General features: G+C 43.7%; 1 protein-coding gene across 2 annotated transcripts; it reads left to right on the forward strand.

Annotated features, from left to right (window-relative positions):
• Positions 1–17,270: 17,270 nt before the first annotated feature.
• Positions 17,271–20,292, forward strand: LOC123113406 (uncharacterized). Of its 2 annotated transcripts, none has more exons than XM_044534630.1 (5): positions 17,271–17,654; positions 17,816–18,757; positions 18,878–18,963; positions 19,449–19,583; positions 20,034–20,292. In XM_044534630.1, the coding sequence occupies exons 1-5, from the start codon at positions 17,379–17,381 to the stop codon at positions 20,209–20,211; spliced, it is 1,617 nt and encodes a 538-aa protein (XP_044390565.1). In that variant the 5' UTR covers positions 17,271–17,378; the 3' UTR covers positions 20,212–20,292. The 2 variants fall into 2 exon arrangements, with proteins under 2 accessions (XP_044390565.1, XP_044390566.1); XM_044534631.1 differs by having other exon boundaries at positions 17,274–17,654; positions 17,909–18,757.
• The last annotated feature ends 5,468 nt before the right edge of the window (positions 20,293–25,760 follow it).

Consider the following 25,760-nt stretch of genomic DNA (forward strand, 5'->3'; position numbering starts at 1 on the left):
TGAATCCAACACCCATGGGGTTTGATCATATCTTGCTTGTGAGAGAGGTTATTAGTCAACGGGTCTAAACCTTTCAGATCCGTGTGTGCTTTACAAATCTCTATATCATCTTGTAGATGCAGCTACCACGCGCTATTTGGAGCTATTCCAAATAACTGCTCTACTATACGAATCCGATTTTACTACTCAGAGTCATCCGGATTAGTGTCAAAGTTTGCATAGACGTAACCCTTTACGACGAACTCTTTTACCACCTCCATGATCGAGAAAAATTCCTTAGTCCACTAGTTACTAAGGATAACTTTGACCGTTGTCCTGTGATCCATACCTCGATCACTCTTTTACCCCTTGACTGACTCATGGCAAGGCACACTTCAGGTGCGGTACACAACATAGCATACTGTAGAGCCTACGTCTAAAGCATAGGGGACGACCTTCGTCCTTTCTCTCTCTTCTGCCGTGGTCAGGCCTTGAGTCTTACTCAATACTCACACCTTATAACACAGCCAAGAACTCCTTCTTTGCCGATCTATTTTGAACTCCTTCAAAATCTTGTCACAGTATGTATTCATTTGAAAGTACTATTAAGCGCTTTGATCTATCCTTATATATCTTGATGCTCAATGTTCAACTAGCTTAATATAGGTTTTCCATTGAAAAACACTTTTCAAACAACCCTATATGCTTTCCAGAAATTCTACATCATTTTCGATCAACAATATGTCAACAACATATACTCATCAGAAATTCTATAGTGCTCCCACTCACTTCTTTGGAAATACAAGTTTCTCATAAACTTTGTATAAACCCAAAATCTTTTATCATCTCATCAAAGCATATATTCCAACTCCGAGATGCTTACTCCTGTCCTTAGAAGGATTGCTGGAGCTTTGCATACTTGTTAGCATCTTATAGGATTGACAAAACCTTCTGGTTGTATCATATACAAACTTTCCTCAAGAAAATTATCAAGGAAACAATGTTTTTACATCCTATCTGCAAGATTTCATAAATAATGCATTAACTGCTAATATAGTTCTAACAGGCTCTTAGCATCGCTACGAGTGAGAAAGTCGCATCGTAGTCAACTCCTTGAAATTGTCGGAAAACATCTTAACGACAAGTCGAGCTTTCTTAATGGTGATACTTACCATCATTGTTCGTCTTCCTTTTAAAATCCATCTGTACCCAACAGCCTTATGACCATCAAGTAGTTCTTCCAAAGTCTATACTTTGTTTTCATACATGGATCCTCTCTCGGATTTTATGGCCTCGAGCCATTCATCAGAATCCAGGCCCACCATCGCTTCTCCATAGCTCGTAGGTTCATTGTTGTCTAGCAACATGACCTCCAAGACAGGATTATGTACCACTCTGAAGTAGTACGTATCCTTGTCGACCTACGAGTTTTGGTAGTGACTTGATCCGAAGTTTCATGATCAATATCATCATCTTCCACTTCTATTGGTGTAGGCGCCACAGGAACAACTTCTTGTGCCCTGCTACACACTAGTTGAAGTGACGGTTCAATAACCTTATCAAGTCTCCACCATCCTCCCACTCAATTCTTCAAGAGAAACTTTTCCTCGAGAAAGGACCCGATTCTAGAAACAATCCCTTTTGCTTCCGGATCTGAGACAGGAGGTATACCCAACTGTTTTTGGGTGTCCTATGAAGATGCATTTATCCGCTTTGGGTTCGAGCTTATCAGCCTGAAACTTTTTCACATAAGCGTCGCAGCCCCAAACTTTTAAGAAACGACAGCTTAGGTTTCTCTAAACCATAGTTCATATAGTGTCATCTCAACAGAATTGTGTGCTGCCCTATTTAAAGTGAATGCGGTTGTCTCTAATGCCTAACCCATAAACGATAGTGGTAATTCGATAAGAGACATCATGGTATGCACGATATCCATAGGGTGCAGTTATGATGTTCAGACACAGCATCACACTATGGTGTTCCAGGTGGTATTAGTTGTGAAACAATTTCCATAATGTCTTAATTGTGTGCCAAACTCGTAACTTAGATATTCATCTCTATGATCATATCATAGACATTTTATCCTCTTGTCACGATGATCTTCAACTTCTCTCTGAAATTACTTGAACCTTTCAATAATTCAGACTTGTATTTCATCAAGTAAATATACTTAGCATCTACTCAAATCATCTGTGAAGTAAGAACATAACGATATCCACTGCATGCCTTAGCACTCATTGGACTACACACATCAAAATGTATTACTTCCAACAAGTTGCTTTCTTGTTCCATCTCACTGAAAACGAGGCCTTTCAGTCATCTTGCCCATGTGGTATGATTAGCATGTCTCAAGTGATTCAAAATCAAGTGAGTCCAAACGATCCATCTGTACTATGGAGTTTCTTCATGCATATGTACCAATAGACATGGTTCGCGTGTCTCAATCTTTTAAAAAACGAGTGAGTCCAAAGATCCATCAACATGGAGCTTCTTCATGCGTTTTATACCAATATGACTCAAATGGCAGTGCCACAAGTATGTGGTACTATCATTACTATCTTATATCTTTTGGCATGAACATGTGTATCACTACGATCGAGATTCAATAAACCATTCATTTTAGGTGTAAGACCATTGAAGGTATTATTCAAATAAATAGAGTAACCATTATTCTCCTTAAACAAATAACCGTATTGCGATAAACATAATCCAATCATGTCTATGCTCAACACAAACACCAAATAACAATTATTTAGGTTTAACACCAATCCCAATGGTAGAGGGAGCGTGCGATGTTTGATCACATCAACCTTGGAAACACTTCCAACACATATCGTCATCTCACCTTTAGCTAGTCTCCGTTGCCTTTTATTTCAAGTTACTAACACTTAGCAACCGAACCGGTATTTATTACCCTGGTGCTACTAGGAGTACTAGTAAAGTACACATTAATATAACGTATATCCAAAATACTTCTGTCGACCTTGCCAGCCTTCTCATCTACCAAGTATCTAGGGTAGTTCTGCTTCAGTGACCGTTCCCCTCATTACAGAAGCACTTAGTCTCGGGTTTGGGTTCAACCTTGGGTTTCTTCACTAGAGCAGCAACTGATTTACCGTTTCATGAAGTATCCCTTCTTTCCCTTGCCCTTCTTGAAACTAGCAGTTTTACTAACCATCAACAATTGATGCTCCTACTTGATTTATATTTTTGCGGTGTCAAACATCGCGAATTGCTCAAGGATCATCATGTCCATCCCTGATATGTTATAGTTCATCACGAAGCTCTAATAGCTTGGTGGCAGTGACTATGGAGAACCATCACTATCTCACCTGGAAGATTAACTCCCACTCGATTCAAGCAATTGTAGTACTCAGACAATCTGAGCACATGCTCAACGATTGAGCTTTTCTCCCTTAGTTTGCAGGCTTAAGAAACTTGTTAGAGGTCTCATACCTCTTGACGTGGGCACTAGTCTGAAATCCCAATTTTAGTCTTTGGAACATTTCATATGTTCTGCGACGTTTCAAAAATGTATTTGGCGCCTCAATTCTAAACCGTTAGCATTACGCACTGAACTATCATGTAGTCATCAAAACATGTATGTCAGATGTTCGCAACATCCACAGACGACGCTCGAGGTTCAGCACACCGAGCGGTGCACTAAGGACATAAGCCTTCTGCGCAGCAATGAGGATAATCCTCAGTTTACGGACCCAGTCCGCATAATTGCTACTATCAACTTTCAACTAAAATTTCTCTAGGAACATATCTTAAACAGTAGAACTAAAGCGTAAGCTACGACATAATTTGCAAAGACCTTTTGACTATGTTCATGATAATTAAGTTCATCTGATTATTTAATGAACTCCCACTTAGATAGACATCCCTCTAGTCATCTAAGTGATACATGATCCGAGTCAACTAGGCCGTGTCCGATCATCACGTGAGACAGACTAGTCATCATCGGTGAACATCTTCATGTTGATCGTATCTACTATACGACTCATGTTCGACCTTTCGGTCTCTTGTCTTCCGAGGCCATGTCTCTACATGCTAGGCTCGTCAAGTCAACCTAAGTGTTTCGCGTGTGTAAATCTGGCTTACATCCGTTGTATGCGAACGTCAGAATCTATCACACCCGATCATCACGTGGTGCTTCGAAACAACGAACTTTCGCAATGGTGCATAGTTAGGGGGCGTGTGTAAATCTGGCTTACATCCGTTGTATGCGAACGTCAGAATCTATCACACCCGATCATCACGTGGTGCTTCGAAACAACGAACTTTCGCAATGGTGCATAGTTAGGGGGAACACTTTCTTGAAATTTTAGTGAGGGATCATCTTATTTATGCTACCGTCGTTCTAAGCAAATAAGATGTAAACATGACAAAGATCACATGCAAATCATAACGTGACATGATATGGCCAATATAATTTTGCGCCTTTGATCTTCATCTTTAAGGCGCGGCATGATCACCTTCGTCACCGGCATGACACCATGATCTCCATCATCATGATCCCCCTCATCGTGTCTTCATGAAGTTGTCTCGCCAACTATTACTTCTACTACTATGGCTAACGGTTAGCAATAAAGTAAAGTAATTACATGGCGTTTTCAATGACATGCAGGTCATACAATAAATTAAGACAACCCCTATGGCTCCTGCCGGTTGTCGTTGACATGCAAGTCGTTATTCCTATTACAAGAACATGATCAATATCATACATCACATATATCATTCATCACATTCTTTTGGCCATATCACATCACATAGCATACCCTGCAAAAACAAGTTAGACGTCCTCTAATTGTTGTTGCATGTTTTACGTGGCTGCTATGGATTTCTAGCAAGAACGTTTCTTACCTACGCAAAAGCCACGACGGTGATATGCCAATTGCTATTTTCCCTTCATAAGGACCCTTTTCATCGAATCCGATCCGACTAAAGTGGGAGAGACTGTCACCCGCTAGCCACCTTATGCAACAAGTGCATGTCAGTCGGTGGAACCTGTCTCACGTAAGTGTACGTGTAAGGTCGGTCCGGGCCGCTTCATCCCACAATGCCGCCAAACAAAGATAGGACTACTAACGGTAAGCAAATTGAACAAACCATCGCCCACAACTACTTGTGTTCTACTCGTGCATAGAATTTACGCATAGACCTAGCTCATGATGCCACTGATGGGGAACGTAGTAATAATTCAAAATTTTCCTACGTGTCACCAAGATCAGTCTAGGAGATACTATCAACAAGAGAGAGAGGGAGTGCATCTTCATACCCTTGAAGATCGCTAAGCGGAAGCGTTACTAGAACGCGGTTGATGGAGTCGTACTCGCGGCGATTCAAATCGCGGAAGATCCGATCTAGCGCCAAACGAACGGTGCCTCCGCGTTCAACACATGTATAGCCCGGGGACGTCTCCTCCTTCTTGATCTAACAAGGGGAGAGGAGAAGTTGAGGGAGAGCTCCGGCAGCACGACGGCGTGGTGGTGGAGCTTGTGGTATTCCTGCAGGGCTTCGCCAAGCACTACGGAGGAGGAGGAAGAGTTGGAGGAGGAAGGGGCTGCGCCAGGGAAGGGGGTGCGGCTGCCCTCTCTCTCCCTCACTATATATAGGGGGAAGGGGGGAGGAGGAGGCGCCCTAGGGTTTCCCTAGGGGAAGGGCGGCGGCCACAGGGCAAACCCTAGATGGGTTTGGGCGCCCCCACCCCTAGGAAACTTGCCCCCAAGCCGGGAGGGGTGGCTGCCCTAGGGGAGGCGCCCCAACCTCTCCAGGTTACATGAGATGGGGGTGGGAGGGGCGCTCAGCCCCTTAGTGGGCTGATGTGCCCCCTCCCCTTGGCCCATAAGGCCCCCCAACGCTTGTCGGGGCCTCCGAAACCCCTTTCGGACACGCTGGTCGTCACCCGGTACCCCCGGAACAATTCCGGACTCCAATACCCTTCATCCAACATATCGATCTTCACCTCCGGACCATTCCGGAGTTCCTCGTCACGTCCAGGATCTCATCCAGGACTCCTAACAACCTTCGGTAACCACATACTATTTCCCATAACAACTCTAGCGTCACCGAACCTTAAGTGTGTAGACCCTATGGGTTCGGGAACCATGCAGACATGACCGAGACACCTCTCGGCCATTAACCAATAGTGGGATCTGGATACCCATATTTGCTCCCACATGTTCCACGATGATCTCATCGGATGAACCACAATGTCGGGGATTCAATCAATCTCGTATACAATTCCCTTTGTCTATCGATATGTTACTTGCCCGAGACTCGATCGTCGGTATCCCCATACCTCATTCAATCTCATTACCAGCAAGTCTCTTTACTCGTTGCATAATGCATGATCCCGTGACTAACTCCTTAGTCACACTGAGCTCATTATGATGATGCATTACCGAGTGGGCCCAGAGATACCTCTCCGTCATACGGAGTGACAAATCCCAGTCTCGATTCATGCCAACTCAACAGACACTTTCGGAGCTACCTGTAGTGCACCTTTATAGCCACCCAGTTACGTTGTGACATTTGGTACACCCAAAGCATTCCTATGGTATCTAGGAGTTGCACAATCTCATGGTCTAAGGAAATGATACTTGACATTAGAAAAGCTCTTAGCAAACGAACTATACGATCTTGTGCTATGCTTAGGATTGGGTCTTGTCCATCACATCATTCTCCTAATGATGTGATCCCGTTATCGATGACATCCAATGTCCATGGTCAGGAAACCATAACCATCTATTGATCAACGAGCTAGTCAACTAGAGGCTCACTAGGGACATGTTGTGGTCTATGTATTCACACATGTATTACGGTTTCCAGTTAATACAATTATAGCATGAACAATAGACAATTATTATGAACAAGGAAATATAATAATAACTATTTTATTATTGCCTCTAGGGCATATTTCCAACAATGGAGATAAGACAACCCTGTTTGCACAAATATGTAACAGGGTTACTTAAGCAGTGTCATTTTTTTGCAGCGACATATGATTAACAACATCATCTCATATGTTATCAATGGCATTACACTCACAGTATGAAAAAGTGCCATCACATCAAATCAACACTAGCACTATATTAATGTCGGCTTACATTAACATGCATAACAATTGCATTATTACTCTATGATGACAGATTGACAACAGCACTTGATCAGTATGTACGTGCACAGTTAATCATAGTTTCTGTTGTGCTTGGCGAAGCCCTATGGAGATTGTTCTTCACTACCACCGTCACCGCGACGTCGTGCTGCCGGAACTCATCTACTACTTCGTCCCTCTTGCTAGATCAAGAAGGCAAGGGCGTCATCGAGCTGAATGTGTGCTGAATGCGGAGGTGTCGTACGTTTGGTACTTGATCGGGACGGATCGTGAAGGTGTACGACTACATCAACCGTGTTGATAAACGCTTCCGCTTAGCAATATTCAAGGGTATGAAGATGCTCTCCCCCTCTCATAGATATGCATCTCCATGGATAGATCTTGCATGTGCGTAGAATTTTTTTGTTTTCCATGCAACGTTCCCCATAACAAAACCCATTTAATTGGCATGTTGTTGAATGCAAACAAGGCAACTCCATTTGTACAAAAAACTTGACATTTTGCCATACTGATTAGATAACAGATGGTAACTTCCTTCTATGCACAACCCACTCATTGCCATGCTTCTGCAGGGCTACATGGCAACTGTTTAGTTGCTTTGTTGTTAAATGCAAACATGCCAACTCCATCTATACCATTAGCTTACCAATTTGCCATACCGATTAGTTAGCAGATGGGCAACTTCCTCCTATGAACAACCCACTCCTTGTCATGCTTCTGCGGGGCTACATGGAAACTATTTATTTTGCATTATTGTTAAATGCAAACATGGCACTCCATGTGTACCATCAGCTTACCCATTTTCCATGTTAATTTCCTTGTTTTTAAATGCAAAAATGGCAATAGTCCCCATCTGTGTTTGAACTAACTTACTATGTTTTGCACTTGCGTTATGGATGCCTCATTTCCTGCATTTTTATTTTTATTTATAGTGATCCCTGTTGTTTTTTCATGCTGACATGGTAACTCCCTCTGAATGAGAATCTTAACATTTTGCCATTCTACTTAATTAAAACATGGCAACTTCCTCCTGTTTCACAACACCTTAATTGTCATTCTACGGCTGCAACATGACAACTAATCATGTGTCAGAACTAGAAAACAAACCGACATTTTGCCATACATGTGACTAGTAAACATGGCAATTTTATCTAACCCACAATTGTATCAGTTGCCTCTATACAAAATGTACTCATGGCAATTTTCATTACTACTCATTACTTCACAACAATAAAACATGGCAATTTTTTTTGGACTAGTATCCATCAACTGCCTTGCAATGAACATGGCAACTTTTTGCTACTCTACACGTGCGTATCATAAACACTTGTTGTACTAATGTATCGAGCACATGGCATCTTTTTATGTGTACCAGTAATGAATTATTTTTCATACCAGGGGAATAGAAGCATGGCAACTTTCATTAACTATTATGCCAAACAGAAATTTGCCATAGATCCCTTGCATTCGGATAACATGACAACTATAATTGGCACATTTTTGCTTTTTGCTACATTACTCTGTTTTCCCCAACAATACACATATTTGTTTTCAACAAAATTACCATCATATGAAATTGTTTTGGGCATGCCACACTACCGGCATTGTTTCTTCTATTTTTAGATCCCTCACAACCTGTTGTAAGAACATGGCAACTCCTGATCAAACATTTTTATGCTGCTACACTATTGACTTACATTTTTTGCTTTTTTGTGCACTTGATCTTTTTGCGAAAGCAAGGTTCGCAATCACCAGGAAGATGAGGATAATGACTATGTGGAGCCGCCATGGAATGATGCGGCTGGTGGCAAGAAAGACGAGAAGAGGTTCTTTCTTCTTACTTTTCATCATCTTCCTGATAGTTCATTCGTGCATTATGGAATTTTTTATCAGATTTAACATGGCAACATTCCTTTATTGCACATGGCACCTACAACACAACTTACATGGCAACTACCTTGTGCACACTTCATGCTTTCTTGTTACAGTATCTGCCACATGGCAATTTTTAGTACTTTGCGCCTGGTTAATACCTTGCTCTTTACACGGCAATTCTAGCTCACGGTACACATCAAACGCGGACACCACATTATTTTCTAAAACCACACCGCTTTCATTTTCCGTACTCATGGCGAAACATATATTATAATTCCTTTTTAAATGCACATACATGCTTCCCTTCTCTGATGCCCTTCATTTCTGTACTCTTTGGTCAACTGTTTCCAGAAGAAGAAACCCTGCAATAGGGCTTCGCAAGAACATCTTACTAAACTGAACAAGGGATTCCCTGAAGATCAGAAGGCGGCTGCTGCAGAGATGGGGATGCAGGCACTAATGGATGTGCGATGCACAAACTTAGTGAACACCGTGTGTGGTTGGCTCGGCGAGATGTATGACCCTGCGTCCAGGGAATTTTTTCATTCCGGGACGGAAGGCTCCCTTTGGATGAGGACTTTGTTTTCTCCATTTTGGGTGTCCCCCATGGCGGAATGGAGGTGCCTTACAAGGTGGATAACAGTGTTGAGGACCATCCCCCTCAGTAATTCCCTGGGGAGGGATCCATGCCTAACACGACTACTCTCGCAAGTTTGTTGGCTGCTATGAAAACCCATGGTAACGTGATCAAGATGAAGCTGCTCATGTACCTAATCTCATCTGTGTTTACACCTACCATGTCCCTTCGCCCAAGAAAGAGATGATTTCCCATCCTGGTGCACTTTCTTTTATTTTTATTTTCATTTTGCTATCTTCTTTTTTGTTGTTTTGTACTAGCATGTTTTTCCGATCTTTGTTTTTTTAACTGTTCACATGTGCCCATTTTTTCAATTTCCGCAGGACAAACTGGAAGATGTTAAAAATATGAAATGGTGCAAGTTTATGGTGACTTCCTTCATGATTCCTTTGCAAAAAATATATACCGGAAGGGCTTTCGCCTTCACCTGATGGCAAATGTTTTCGGAAATACTTACTCATGGTAGATTTTTTACCATTTCACAAGCTAGCGAATCCGACATGCTTAGTATAGTGCATTCAACCTGGCAAACCTGGTTTCCCAAAACTTGTGTAAGAAGTAAATAAGTGGCAATTATACTTCATCACATATGGCAACTATAGTCTTGCACACATGGCAACAATAGTTGATCACACATGTCAAGTATAGTTAATAATACATGGCAACTACAATTGTACACACACGACAACTATAGTTCATCACACATGGCAACTATGATTGATCACACGTGGCAACTACAATTAATGACACATGGCAACTATAATTGATGATACATGGCAACTGAAGTTGTTAACACATGGCAACTATTGCTCACACAAGGCAGCTGGAATACATTGCACATGGCAATCACAATTCATCACAAGTGGCAACTACATTTGTGGCAAATTCATTAGTTCATAATTACAAAATCTTCGGTCGTGTGCACATGTCGTTCAAACCACCTTTCGCACGACAGTTGTTTTTTTAAAACATCCACCTGGTTGTTATAGCACTGCCCATGGCAAATATAATTTTACATACATGGCAAATGTAGCATGTCAGATAAGGCAATCAAAATAATTTATAAATGGCAAAAATATCACTCTGCTCATGGCAAATATTTTCTACTTCCACTAACACAACTCCAATTGACTTCTGGCTCCTTTCATATACCCTGACATTTATGCGTTTTCCAACTCATGTATGTTGATAGTCTTCACATCTCCACTGTCGATCTCCTTCTACTGGGAGGACCACCACCTCCACATAAGTTTTGTCATATCTGCTTGGAATTATGACATTTTGCAGATAGGATATATGACAATTTTTTGGCAAACTGCAGGTTATTTTATTGTTTTCCTCTTACATATGTCAGTTTTGTAGACAGTTTAATTCCTCCACAAATAAACCACGACAAATCATACAAAGCATGCATGACAATTTGAAATCAATGGATTTTTCCTTTCAAAGATTTGGTTGTCTGATTGCGGCATGGCAAAATTGTGTATCCCTCACACCAAATTGAAAATTGCATGTGACAACTCCGGCTTGTAAACAAACCACATGGCAACAATGCAAGCACACACATGGGAAAATACCGAACTCTTGCATATAGCATTCCTTGTTCCTTCATACGTGTGATCCATCTTTGTTGTCAAAGTTTAGGAAACATGTATTTACCTTTTATAAGTTTTGTTATCTATTTTTGTACCACTGACCTCTCTCCGATGTATGCAACTGATGGCCAAGCATTCCATTGACTACAGTTTCTTTGGTGGCCCACACAATTTCAACAAATGGTTGGATGTGCATTTAGCTCCATCTTGTTCCTTTGGGGTAATTCAACACGCCATTTTCCATGCATTCTTTGTTACATGACCCATTCCCAACTGCCACTCTCTGATTCCTTCTTCATCCCCCCCCCCTCTACACAATGTGTGCATTTGTTTGTCCAAATCAGGTGAGGGCTCATGCCGAGCCTCTAGTCGGGAGTTTGCGTCTCGCATCAGCAACCTGCTTGGGAAGTTGGTTGAGGGCTGGACGGCATTGTCTAGTTCTGATGGCGATGCAGTTGCCAGACATTTCGCTTCATTCGTTGGCGAACGCACACATTGTCCAACTGGTTGTCGTGGTTGGTATGACCATAACAGTTCCCAGGAGATCCCCGAGACCCAAGAGGATCTGTTCAGAGCTAGTTTGGTGGTGATGGTGCCGGTGTTGACAAGGATGGAGATAATGATATGGAGAATGTGAACCAGGACAGTGACGATGATGAATAACGAGAAGTTCGGGATGGAGCTGCCACTGACCAGGCTTTATCGGTTGTTGTAGCAACAGAGAAAAAAAATGTTTCTTCCATCGCGAGCGACATTAGCGTTTCTGCTTCGAAAAGGGGAAGGGTGCCTGAGGGATGCTGTTATGATTCCTTCCGGCGAGGGTTCAGACCGATCCTGTTGCTGCTAGGAGGAGTTCTGGTTTTTCATTCCTTCCTGGCATGGTTTCATCATTTCCCAAAGTTTTCCATTCGTTATAGCCCACATGTCTCTGTTCTCACTCTTTTTCGCATGTGTTTTCTGTGCTCTCAACGAGGCGACCGTTGGGGGTAGATCCCTAAGCAGAAACATGTGGATACGCCGTCTTGCGCTTCTGCCTGGTTGAAGAAGGGGCCCTCCACTGGATTAGGCACTGCTCCTCCTATTGGCATTACGTCCAGACGCTCGTCACCTCGTATAGCATCGTCCAACACTGGAGATCCTATTATTTTGGAGGACGTGAGGGAAAATACCAGGAGGTATCTCTTATTTTCTCGTTAGACTGACAGCTCAATCAATTACACAACACATGGCAATCTTTATTAACAATTCACATGCCAATTTCAATATATGTTATGTGGCAACTCATGCATATTGGTCATGGCAAAACCTATTCACATCACATGGCAATTGTTAACATTACGGAAGAAAATTCTTCTTCCTTTGTTATTACTGTTATCAATGATAATCTAGCATTCTACATATGGCAAATCAAATAGACCCTACATGGCAAATCAAGTAAATTAGGGTTTCAAAATCAGTTGGACGATGTGTACAACATTTCTCTTCTTTGCAGTTTATTTGAACAACAACACATGGCAACTACTTATGCACCAGAAACCGATCAATTGCCATGCTAATCATGCTAGTGATAATATATTTTCCTTACACCACTCTTTTCTGCTAATTCTATTTGTTTTGTATGACTTGTGTGCAGACTGTAATATTTGTTACTTTGTTCTATGTTTATTGTGCCATGTTTAGGGGAAAGAAGACTGGTGTCCGCAGGGGGAACCCCAACACGAAATATCCACTGGATTGCATCCATTCCAAGCTTGGGTCGTTAGCCAACGCGGCTGAAAACGAGCCACCAGTTGCCACACCCACTAATGACATGCCTATTGTCGCTACCAGTTTGACTGTACAGAAGTAGTCGTCTCCACCTATTGCAGATGTGCATACTGCAACTAGCGGCAACAATACGACGAGTAGTGATGAATCCATATTTGCAAGGACTGTAGAGGTTGTCCCGACTCTTTTTTCAATGAGAGATGCTGCCAAGTTACCGGCTGGTTGTCCAGCCAGTGTTGAACTGGATGGTGCAGAGCCCAGCAGAGAGAAGGAGCAATCTCGCACATCTGCTACATATGGTGCATGTGTCGCTGAAGGAACTGTTGAGCCTACACGGGATGTTGATGCGGGTAGACTAATTGGGCAAAGGACCACTACCACTGAAACTGTTCTGCAAACCGTAGAAACTGCTTTGATTGCCCAAGTTGCCTGTCGCTGCTTACTTTGCATCCCAGTGGCCGACTGTCCGACCCCACCAGACCCAAGTGTGATGTTGAGGTCAATGGTGGGCGAGGGGGCGGGGTGGTCAGAGCGATCACGCTGTCATCCGGCGACATGGAGAAGTGGGCCTTAGCATGCTCGTGCGTCGGATGAAGACCGCCTGTTTGTGGTGTTGTGGATGAGCTCGGTGACTGGACCTGTAGGAGGCGAATGGCCGACAAACATGTTCTTGTCGCGGCGGCGGAAAGAATGACCGGCGCAGGTCGGCTAAATCCTAGCACGAGAAGAGCGTGGGTCATCGCTGCCCGCGTGGCCTTGGCAACGAGGGCCTCGTTTTCCTCAACGACGGCCTTGTGTTGCGCGGCGGTGACGAGGGCGACATGGGCGGCGACTTTCCTCTCAACAATAGCAACCCTCCGACCTATCCTCTTGGCCGTTTCTCGGGTGAGGTTAGCCGGCGAGAGCTCCGTCTTCAGTTTCTTCTTCTTTGGAGCTACGAGACGGGCAGAGGTGGCGGCTTGGATGGCGGCAAAGGGGTTTTGCAGGGCGGTGGCCATGGAGGAGCGGGCGGGAGGGATGATTTTTGCGAGAGAATGGGAAAATGGGAGGGTTGTGTTCCTGACGGGCGGGCCAGGGAAGGACAATGGCGTGTCTTCCCATGTCCGTTTCGACGCAAACACATACCAAATTTGGGATGAAAATGGACCGAAACGACTAGGGACGGACCGGTAATGCGTTGGAGCTGGCCTTACAACTAAACATGGTAATTCCTCGGGCTGGGTCAAGTTCGGGTCGGGCTTGGCAAAGCCCGATGAAAAAAATCCCAAGCCCGAGCCCTGCACGGCCCGGCCCGAAGCACCTGAACAATGGCGTTTTTTATTAAATTAATCATATTCGTGATATTATATTAGTTTATTATACCTATATTTCGAATAAGAATAATATATATAGTCATTTCGGGCTTTCGGGCCGGGCTTCGGGCGAGAAACTGGAGCCCGAGCCCGGCGGGTTGTCCATGAACAGGTTTGTTACAACTGAGTGTGTTCTATCAGCGCAACTGGGATATCTGTGGTGAGGATGTCACGAGGATTGTGCTTCGTATAGTACGGGGAGAGGAAAGCCCGAAGGGAATCAATGATACAATCCTGGTTTCAATACCAAAGGTAATCAGCCCCTCTCTGTTATCACAGTTTCGTCCCATAAGCCTTTGCAATGTACTATATAAAATTGCTTCTAAGGTTGTGGCCAATAGACTGAAGTTAGTGTTGCCTCACATAATTTCTGACGAGAAATCTGCTTTTGTGCCTGGTAGACTTATCACAGACAATATCATATGTGCTTATGAATGTTTGCATTTCATGAAAAAGTCAAAATCAAAGTCAAACAATTTCTGTGCTTTGAAATTAGATATGATGAAAGCATATGATAGACTGGAATGGCCATATCTGAAGGGTATTATGGCTAAGCTGGGTTTCTCACAGCAGTGGATCAACACAGTTATGAGCTTTGTTTCTTCGGTATCTTTCTCAGTTCTTTTCAATGGAGAGAAACTTGAATCTTTTAAGCCGGTGAGAGGTATTCGGCAGGGAGACCCAATATCCCCTTACTTATTCTTGATTGCAGCAGAGGGCCTTTCATGCCTCCTGAAATCCAGTTCTGAGTCATCAATTGCAGGTATTAAGGTGGCCCCAATGGCACCCACCATAAACCACCTTTTATTTGCAGATGACATTCTGCTGTTGTTCAAGGCTACTGTGGAGGGATCAGTTGCAGTGTCAAACCTGCTAGATACATATTGTAATGCATCGGGACAGAGGATAAACCATGACAAATCTTCAATCTTCTTCAGCAAGTGTTGCCCCACAATTCTGAAGGAAGAGATCAAAAATTCTTTGCATGTACACAATGAGTCATTGAGTGAACGCTACTTGGGAATGCCTACTGATGTAGGACACTCAAAAAATGGCACCTTCAAGTATTTGAGAGATCGTGTGTGGGAAATTAAAGGGTGGATGGAGAAGCTGCTGTCAGCTGCTGGTAAAGAAGTGTTGATCAAGTCTATTGCACAGGCTATTCCAGTGTTCTCCATGTCATGTTTCCGCTTGCCAAGGGGTTTGTGTGAGAATATTACATCTATCATACGGCAGTTTTGGTGGGGAAAGCAAGAACGGAAAGAGGAAGCCTAGCTGGGTTGCGTGGGATACGATGACTAGGCCAAAACACTTGGGACGATTGGGGTTCCGTGACCTGGAGATATTCAACTTAGCACTCTTGGCCAGACAATCTTGGCGGCTAATGACAGATGAGACATCTTTGAGTGCTAGATTGTTGAAAGTTGTTTACTATCCATAATGTACCTTTCTAGAAGCCGAATTGGGAGCCCACCCTTCTTAGATTTGGCGTGCAGTGTTGGACGGAAGGGATATCTTGGCCTAAGGGATTATAAGGAGGATTGGCAATGGAGGGGAGACTGACGTGTGGACACACAATTGGATACCGAGAGACAATTTCAAACGCCCGATTACATCCTTAGTTCCTAACCCTCCAACTAAAGTTTCAGACTACATCGAGGCATCTACTGCTGAATGGAATGAGGGATTAGTGCGGGCGGTCTTTACCCCTTTTTATGCTGAGGAGATTTTGAAAATACCTTTGTGCACAAGGAACGTGACAGATTTTTGGGCGTGGCATGAGGAAGACCGAGGTGTCTTCACCGTCCGGTCGGCATATCAGATGAACTTGAGGACCAAGTTGAGCAGGGAACGGCGGCTATATCAAGAGGAAGGTCCATCAGCAAGGGAGAGTGAGAAGTGGTCTACGATTTGGCACATACAGGTCCCTTTAAAGCTTCGGATGTTTGTTTGGAGGCTAGTTAGACAGTCGATGCCGAACGGCAATGTGCTACATCAAGGAACATGGCTGATCATGATACAAGCAGAATCTGTGGGGCTCGAGATACATGGAGACATGCGCTTATGACATGCTCTATGTCGAGAAGCATATGGGCCCTTGCGCCGGAGGATTTTGTGGAGAAAGTCATTGCTAGCCAAGAGGAGGATCCGAAGGCATGGCTGTTTGCTTCACATGAAATATTGGATGAGGAGTTCACTTGTTTGGTGGTTACGGCCTGGGCCATATGGGGTGCGCGGAGGAAGACCGTGTATGAGGATATTTTCCAATCACCTTAAGCCACCAACAGCTTCATAACAAAATACTTGTCAGAATTAAAGCAAGTGAGCTGTCGGACTTAACGGCCTATGACAGTGCCTGTTTCAAGACCGTCAACCTGGCTTCCTCCTCCTCAGGGTTGTGCAAAGTTAAATGCAGATGCTGCTATCTCAGTGCGTAGCAGGTATGGCGTTATTGCTTCAGTATGTAGAGATCAGCAGGGGGGATTTCTCGGTGCGTCGGCCATTGTGGTGAAGCATATCATCGATCCAGCAACACTTGAAGCGATGGCAATAAGGGAAGCTTTGTTCCTCGCGGCAGATCTTTATGTCCAAGATATCCATGTCGCATCGGATTGCAAGATGGTGGTAGAAGACGTGAGCAAGGGCACGTCCGCGGTGTATGGGTCGGTGATCAAAGAAATTCTAGATAGATCTTCAGAGTTTCATTTTTGTAACGTAGTTCATGAATTTAGGAGCTTCAATTTTGAAGCTCACAACCTCGCAAATCATGCACTTACTCTTCAGGTTGACCGTCATGTTTGGTTAGGTCAACCGGGAAATCTTTCTTTCGTCCCTGGGAACATTGTGACAGGATAATAAAGGCTTTGCGAGTTTGTCTCAAAAAAAAACTGAGTGTGTTCTCCCCTCAAAAAATAAAAAACGGAGTGTTTCTAAAAAAAACGTTACAACTGAGTGAATCCCATCACGTCTGCTAGGCGGCCAGCGGCCATCGGTGTCACTCCGCCACTCCGGCCCCATTCGACAGAGACATCACCGGCAGCAGGTTAATAATGGCGCTTCGCGCGGCGGAGCTCCGGCGACTCCTCCTCCTCCGCGGCGGGGCGGTCCTCCCGCTCCCGCTCGCGTCGCGCTGCCGGCCGGCGAGCACGGCCGCCCGTGACGACGAGGGAGCAGGGGGCAACGCCTACGACGTGCTCGGGGTGGGAGAGACGAGCTCCTCCGCGGAGATCAAGGCCTCCTTCCACCGCCTCGCGAAGGAGACCCACCCCGACGTCGCTGCCGCCGCCGGTTCCCGCCGGTTCCTTCAGATCCTCGCGGCCTACGAGGTATCTGTTCAGTTCGATTGCTCTGGTATGATGTGTACTAGTCAATATCAAACCGCGTGGATTCTAATTTTGCCACCGATTGTGGATATGCCCAAATGAATTGTTCATTTGGGAGATGGAAATTGCTTCGGTGCTAATTTGGTACTATTTGCATAGCATAGGCCACTTCACTACAACGCCGAGAAGCAATCAATTTAGAAGCCCAGAATGTAGTATTTTACATATTACTCATGAACCTTTCCGCGATGCCGCAGATCCTATCCGATTCCCAGCGAAGGGCGCACTATGACAGCTTCCTGAGCTCGCAGAGGCTAGTTATACAGAAGCATCCCAGACCATCGCAATATGTATATCCATATCCATATAGTTCAGGCATTGTGATGCCTAGAGAAAGTAACGTTGTCGAATGGCTTAAATGGTACAGGCTCACTGTCGATGACATTGTTACAAAAAAGAGGATTGCGACGGGTTCAGGTTATTTTGATAGACTTGAGAGTGAACTGTACTCTGCTGTCCATGCTGCATACTATGGCCCCGAGGTAGAGTCCATGGATCTCCTTCCTGATTGCTTTGAAGCCGAGGAGAGGTCTGTGTATGAGACATCTGAGCTATTGCACCTTGTATCTGGCCGTGATCTGCTTGGTATTGTCAGTCTAGTCGATGGCGTCCGAGAGCTGTCTGATGCTTGTCGTGAGAAGCTGACACGTTCCGGTTCTGCAACCTGCGGCGTTAGTCCAAATGTTGCAGTAAACAGGGAGAAATGTTCAATACCTAGGCATGCAGATATTCACAGGCAAGAGAATGAGGATAGTGACAGTATCCCATCAGATGCCTACAAGGACATTCAGTTGCAGATATGTGGGAGAGTAGTGGCCACTGCAAATAGGAGGCTCAAGTGCAATTGCATTGACAATTCAGACATGGAAGATCACATACATGTATTTCTTGTTCCAAATGAGGTGGTTGCACCTGATGTGATGCAAGAGCATCTCCTCCTTGGAACAATCACTGGGTTGGACACCAGTGGAGAGGAAGGATCTTGCTGTGTCTATGATGGCCATGGAATAAAGACCCATGTAATTGTTAAGCACAGGACACTGATGGTATGCATACCTTTCCCACATTCTATTAGGTCAAGTATATGCATGGTTCAGTGTGGAATTTAAGTGCACATTTTAGACGGCGTTTTTTGTTGGGTATTGCTGCAAATTGGTATGTTGTAGGTTAAACACATGCACTGGTATCAATTTGGAGATGAAGTTTCACCCTGCGAGTGTCGATGTAGCAGGGCTCGGTTGCCACCCAGCAGGTATGTATTCCTTTCTATGTTGGGTTGTACTCATGCTGCATATTTATGGAACCATGAGATTTGTTCCATGCATCAACTGTCTTGGTGAAATGACTGGATAGGTAATCTTACATAGGTGTTCAGTTCACAGTTACTATTGTTGGAATGATATGCATGTTCACTACTGTAGTCCACCTTAAGGCAATTCTTTCTCTCATCCCATTTGTTTAGTGGTGAAAATGTTCTTAGGGAAAGAATTGCCGCAAAACTAGCAAACTCAGAATGCTATCTGAAAGTGAATAGGAGCATAGCAGCAGCATCCAAGTGAAACACATCTTGTCAGTTAAGGGTCTTAATGCGCAAAGAAGATAAAGAATCAGTAGTGCGTTAAAGAATTGTACTACTACTACTGAATAAGTGTACTGTTTTATTATTAATTTTCACAAGTAAATTGTTCAACAAAATGGATTCAGTGCATATTCACCTGTGAAGTTCTTTGTTTACAGGTTTTGGCTTTTTGAGCCACGGTGTTACATGCATGACACTGGTGGTTGGTACATCGAGACATTTGGGAGAGACAAGAAAGGGAGGACAATCCCATCACCAAGACATTGGCATGGTGTCAATGAACATTCTGAAAAGTAAGCTTCATAAGGTCTCTTATTGCCTAGGTTGGATTGTTTGGTTGATCTTCCTTTTTTCTAGTTACATACTTACATCTGCGTAAAAAGACAAAACGTAATAATCTCACCCATGTTGGTAATTTCCTAGCTCTGCAGTTTTATAGTCAAGCTTCCTGTCCAATATTTTCTTGTCTAGCCAGGCTCTTGTATAATATGGTACATGTGTTTCTAGATTTAATTTGCACACAACCTCATAGGATGCATTCACATGAAAATATGTTGAAACTGTTGCTTCCAGATCTTCTCTTTTATGGAAGCTTGAGTTGCAAGGGCTGCAGATCATGATTTATGTTACTTTTATGTTGTAGATGATTATTAATTATTTTATGTTAAAATTTACATGTGTCACTTTGTTGATTCTATCTATTCATTTGTTGCGTCATTATGCACTTAAAACCAAAATGGCAGGAGATTGCGTCCAGCACTGTATCTGGTGGCTCTGGCATACAGATCTTTAGATCTTGAGGATGCTCAAAGAAGAAAATGGAGCTTTAGGAGTTTCCTAGAGCTGCAATTGTCTCATATTCGTCAGTTAAGTGAAAAAATCTTTAGTGGTAAAAAAGGAGTTGATATGGGAGCACCATGAGAAACGAGCAGCAGTTTCAGGAATTCAATGTTCTTGTTTGACAATATCTTTGTGATTTCTAAAACTTTTTGAGGCTGTTCACTATTCTGCATGGTTGACGTAAACCATGCTGATGTCTGATGTCCGGAATTACAATTACAAACCGATTTCCATGAAATAGATGATCTTACGATGGTAAGCTAGCTACCCTTGGCATTCTTGCATCATGTTCTTTGTTCCTTGCTTGAACTAACGAATAATGTATTCTTTAGGAAAGAGCACCCGACAGTATACAACTAAGAACCCCGAATCGAAAATGATATGTTCAAAGGTGAAAGAACTATAGTCTAATTTATGTAAGCATCTGTACCTGCCACTTTCATAGTGCGTAAGTTAATCTGATTTCTAGGGACACTTTTCTGAACCTTGGTGTGAAATTTGGTCACTTTTCCCTTCAATCTTAAACTAGGAAAATCAATTATATGTTGCTGTAAATGTATGTTCATAAGTATGTTAATCCGAACTTATGTGGAATATCCTACAGCCATGCTCTTTCATCACATTCTGGCGTGGCGCCTAGCAAAGAAAGTGAGGTGCCAGTTTAATGGCATATTAATTTTACCACTAGAGCAGTAGACAACAGGTGGTGGTGCTTGCTGGCTGTGTCATATGCGGCAAGACAAGGCAAAGCTAGCTGAGCTAGCATTAACATCCTAAGGTAGTATGCCACTTTGAAAGTCATTGCATTCTCCGCTGCTATAAAAGTTTGGTTTTTAGCATTTCTGGAGTGCCTAGGGTTAGGTTTATCTATTTCCCTTCCCGCAAAAAAAAAGGTTTATCTGTTTCCCAAAGTATAATGAGTACATAAAGTAGTATGTCTGATGACAAGTGCTGTTCTCAGGGAAAGTCTTGCGAATTCCCTCAGGAGTGAACTGACTCACACATGCTTTGATAGATTGTTAATGTTTGTGTCAATGAATTGAACTCCACCTTGATGAAAAACCGCCTATTCTTTTATCCTTGTCCACTCAAAAGTCTCGAAGTATCTTCACCTTTTGCTTTTGGGTACTGTAAAGGATACAGAAGGATCCCAACATAGTTGATTTGCAAATTTTCGGTTTAACCATTGTCTGAAGAGTACTGAGACAATTTTTCTCAGTGGTCAATCTGGTTAAATACTTACTTCAAGTATGAATGGGTTCAGTGGGGAGAGTACTCAACTTAATGGCAAGCAAATTGTAGTACTTCGGTGCTAATTTGTGTGGGAAGCTTTTGGTCTTGTTTGATTTATCCGTTCTGATCTGATGTATATGCGGGCTACAGTTGCAAGTTTGCGAAGTGTGATCAGCCTTTTTTTTGGGAGAAAAGGCACCCAATGGGCATCTTATACTAGTATCTGATAACTATTAAGGAAAACAATAGACATTATACAATGGAAACACAACGTAGCAGGAAACGACCAATAATGAATAAAATTACATCGAAAATCAAAATGGATAGAAGTACATAAAAATCATAAAGGTTGTCCTCTTCCTTCAATTATACTCCACCGTTGGAGTTTGAAAAAATGCAATGAACGGGCAGCAAGTGTGATTAGGCCCTTGGTTTGTGCTTTGTATTATAGACTCTGGCTTTAGTGCTCTTGTGGTCTCAGCCTCTTGGGGGACAAGTGTACAAACCGTTCAATAGGAATATGCTGACTTGGGAACTGTCAGGTATCATTGACGAAGATGGAACAGCGAAGCCCTTACAAGCATTTGAACGGCTGAAATCTCCCACGGGCTTTTAACTGTCTGCAGATCTTACACTTTTTCTAATACAGTAAATGGTTAATATATGTTGGCCAGCTCTGATGTGGACTTATTCCATATGAAATGTATTCCATCTGTTCAAAATGAATTGAAATTTCAGCTTTGTCCTAAGTCAAACCTATCTGTATTTGACCAAGCATATAGAAAAAGTATGCTAATATCTACTACTATATCAAATATATATACAATACAAAAGTATATTTTATAATGAATTTAATGAAACTAATTTGATATTTGTGAATGTTGATGTACTTTTCTGTAAACTTGGTCCAACTTGCAGAAGAATGACTTGGAGACAAAGCTAGAACTTCCATTAATTTAGAATAGCTAGTACTCCCTCCGTCCCAAAATAAGTGTCTCAACTTTAGTATAAATTTAGTACAAAGTTGTATAATAAAGTTAAAACATTTATTTTGGGCTGGGAGTACAATTTAGGAGAAGGAATCTGTAAACAGATTATGGGTGGGTTTTTGGCTTTCTACCATAGAAATTTTGGCCACCGGATATCGAAATTGACTTAGTCAATTTTAAAACCTCACAACTTAACTCTTTTGCACTCCACATTGTCGATCCGCACGAATAGGCTATAATGTGGAGTGTGGGCTATAATGTGGATTACAAATACCGATCCCATAACAAACTAAATGAAAGCCTATCTAGATGCAGCTTCAGTGCCTTAAAGGCACCTGCCTTTGGGTCCTTGACATGTGGGCCAGCCATCAGTTGGACCCACATGTCATAGGCACAAAGGCATGTGCCTTAAGGCACCGAAGCGCAGTCCCTACGATACTTCAGATTTCATGCATTTATGAAAGTTCCATCTAAACATTTATTGTGCTCTAGAAGACAATCGTAAGAGAAGATGCACCGAGAGAGTGACCTCTTAAAGGCAATTGTTATGTTTCGAATATAGACTTGCATTTTTGTAAGATCGAAGGTTCGCGTTTTGTATATGTACTAATTTTTCCTATGATTTTCTAAAACACTAAAGATATTGATTCCTGTTGGTGCATCAAATAATTTCCCGGTGCTGTTTTTTTTTCGAAGGAGGATTACCCCCGGTCTCTGCATCGAGCGATGCCCACAACCATCTTTATTGTGTTATTCAACAAAGCCTTACAAAATAAATACATAGATAAACCCAAAGACACCTTCCTGACGAAAATTGTAACCCTACCTATAAGATTGATGAGGTGCCCTGGCCTCGCGCCACGCACACCAAAAAATCTGGTGGCCTCACCAAACCCGCTCGCCGGCTAGCCGGGAGCACCAATCGGTCTAGCAGACCCTGCAACGTGCACCGCATGCGCACACTATAGAATATGTGGCCGCCTTGTTCCACAATCCCATCTTCAGGAGCAATCAATGCACAGAACTTGCCAGACCTTTCTGCCATCGACGCCACTACGACGCCAGACGCGCGCCCATCAAACGGTATCCAGCACCGAGACCCAGCTACACCTTGCCGCCAAGACTCACCATCGTCAATACTATAGATGCACGCCATTCCATCTCGGACACCGCACGAGAAACATACTGAGACCTGCGCCTAACCACCAAGCCAAACACTGGTCCCTCCAGCCGATGTACAACCCCGAAGATGATACCCCCCATGGGGGTGACGACGCAGGAACCTCACCATCATCTGATCCGGAAAAAGCCCGGATCTGGGGTTTCCCCTAGGGCATATAGGGGACTTGAATTGCCCCACAACGCCTCAAACGAGGTAACGACGCCCGCTGGCGCCGCCATTGATAGTTCTGTCTGAGGCCGAACCAAGCCTTCGCTAGCAAATTCACGCCATCCCTAGTTGGACCACCAAATCGACCTCCTTCGTCATCCAACACGCCCATGGGTGACATATGCTGCAGGGAAACCGCACGATCGGAGCGCACCATCGCCCGAAATCGCCGCCCTGCATGGGTGAGCTATCGACGATGGAGGGCCCCTCACCATTACGTCACCGACGCCGAATGACACGTCCAGGACACCCGCGTGAATCTCCACCGCAACCACATCTCGGAGCCGTGTGGAGGAAGACCCCGTTGCCGCCATTATCACCCGCCAGGGCTTTGCCTAACGGAGCTCTAGCGGCGGCGAGGAGGGCGACGACGGCTCGAAGCTCTAGATTGAGAGGGAGGGGAAGGGTCTAGGAGAGGGGCGACGGTGGCTCCTCTGGTTTTGGATTGGAAGCTCCTTTCTCGATGCTGAAATACCCCAAGGTGGTTGTGTGTGTGTTTTTACTTTTTTTGTTTTTTAAAGAACGCCCAGAAGGCATCTTATATCCAATATTTATCATGAAAAACAATAGTCAATATAATGAAAAGGACAATTGGACACACAGACCGATCAGTACAACTACAAAAAAAATTATATTGCAAAATATACCAGCCTTCTTCATCTGATTGTACGTCATCCACTAGAGATTAAAAATCGCACTAAATCAATAATAATAAAAAGAGATACCTGCAAACGTCACCATACCAAGCTTTAAAGATCGCAATAACCACTCACCCTTGAGCCGAGATCTAAAAGTCGTTGAAGAAGTGTCTGTTGGAGCATCACCCCACGCAAAACAGGTTTGCAATCCATCACCACTAGTCCAAAGAGTTGGAGAAACCAGATCATGTGCAGAACAACATTGAAGAAGATGTGAAAGTCGCCACACCAATGGCCAACCAATTTCTCTTCTTGAATGACACACCAACTACTAAGATATGAAGAGAGCCAACAAACCTAGGAACACGAACTCTCACATGCCCTTCATCGGCACTTGATCCAAGAGACCTTATTCCAACACGCCATCGCCGCCACCACCTAGATACGTCGCTGGGGAAACAAAATATAAGGAGAAAAACACTGAAGGACGGGTCCCCACTCCTGTTGTTACCGACGAGACCACCAGATGGAAACAAAGGAGGAGGGCCAATGCGGTGGCGTTTGGGAGAAACTTGGAGGTGGCGGCTAGGGTTGAAATAACATTGTCGGTGGGAGTGTGGAGGTGTGTCTCTAGCGGATCTGTCTTTGGTGGATTTGTTTGGATATGTTCATTGTTCATCTACGTTCGTGTGTTTTCAGATGGATCCTTTCCGTCTACACTACTCTTCATCTGCGGCGGTTGCTGTTCTGGTGCACTAGTCCTATAGGGCCATACCACGACGACTTCTCGACGGTCTACTACAACAAGTTTTGCCCGGTTCCGGCGAGGGAGGGGCGATGACGGCGGCGTGCCTCGGCTAGCTTCAGTACTTGTAGTTGTCGCTAGGTGGTTTATGGATTTGGATGTATTTATTATTTTTTATGTTTGTTCTATTGTCATGATTGAAGATGAATAGGAGTAGATCAGAGGTTTTTCGAAAAAAGGCTCATGCAGTTGGTTCTTGCTATTTGTGTTAACAATTTTCTGTTTTTTTTTGGTAAAGGGTAAGAGCATAGAAGATGTAAATACAAAATTAACTAACTTTTGCATCTTCAGGGCCTAAAAACTCACCTCCAACAGATGGTGTATATGCAAAAAAAAATACATCACTCGGCCCAAATGATTAAAATACAACACCTCCACCTCCCAGGTAATGTAAAATGGTTTGTCGTGCGCCAACACCCAACTGCCTTTCATTTCTTTTCCCCCACTACGTGTCTTCTTCCTCACTCCCCCCGTAGCACTGCCGCCGTCGCCTGCCCACCCACCGCACCACGTTATCGTCGCCCCGTGCTAGATCCGGCCGCCAACCACCCCAACCGCCGGTTCCGTCACTCCTC

The sequence above is a fragment of the Triticum aestivum genome, chromosome 5B (genome assembly GCF_018294505.1).
Source record: "Triticum aestivum cultivar Chinese Spring chromosome 5B, IWGSC CS RefSeq v2.1, whole genome shotgun sequence".
Classification (NCBI taxonomy): domain Eukaryota; kingdom Viridiplantae; phylum Streptophyta; class Magnoliopsida; order Poales; family Poaceae; genus Triticum; species Triticum aestivum.

Excerpts from the sequence above, each read along its gene's own strand:
- LOC123113406 (XM_044534630.1), top strand. The coding sequence starts at position 17,379 with ATGGCGCTTCGCGCGGCGGAGCTCCGGCGACTCCTCCTCCTCCGCGGC. Across the intron at positions 17,655-17,815 it reads AGATCCTCGCGGCCTACGAG|GCCACTTCACTACAACGCCG; the intron begins GTATCTGTTCAG and ends TGCATAGCATAG. Across the intron at positions 19,584-20,033 it reads GTCAATGAACATTCTGAAAA|GAGATTGCGTCCAGCACTGT; the intron begins GTAAGCTTCATA and ends CCAAAATGGCAG.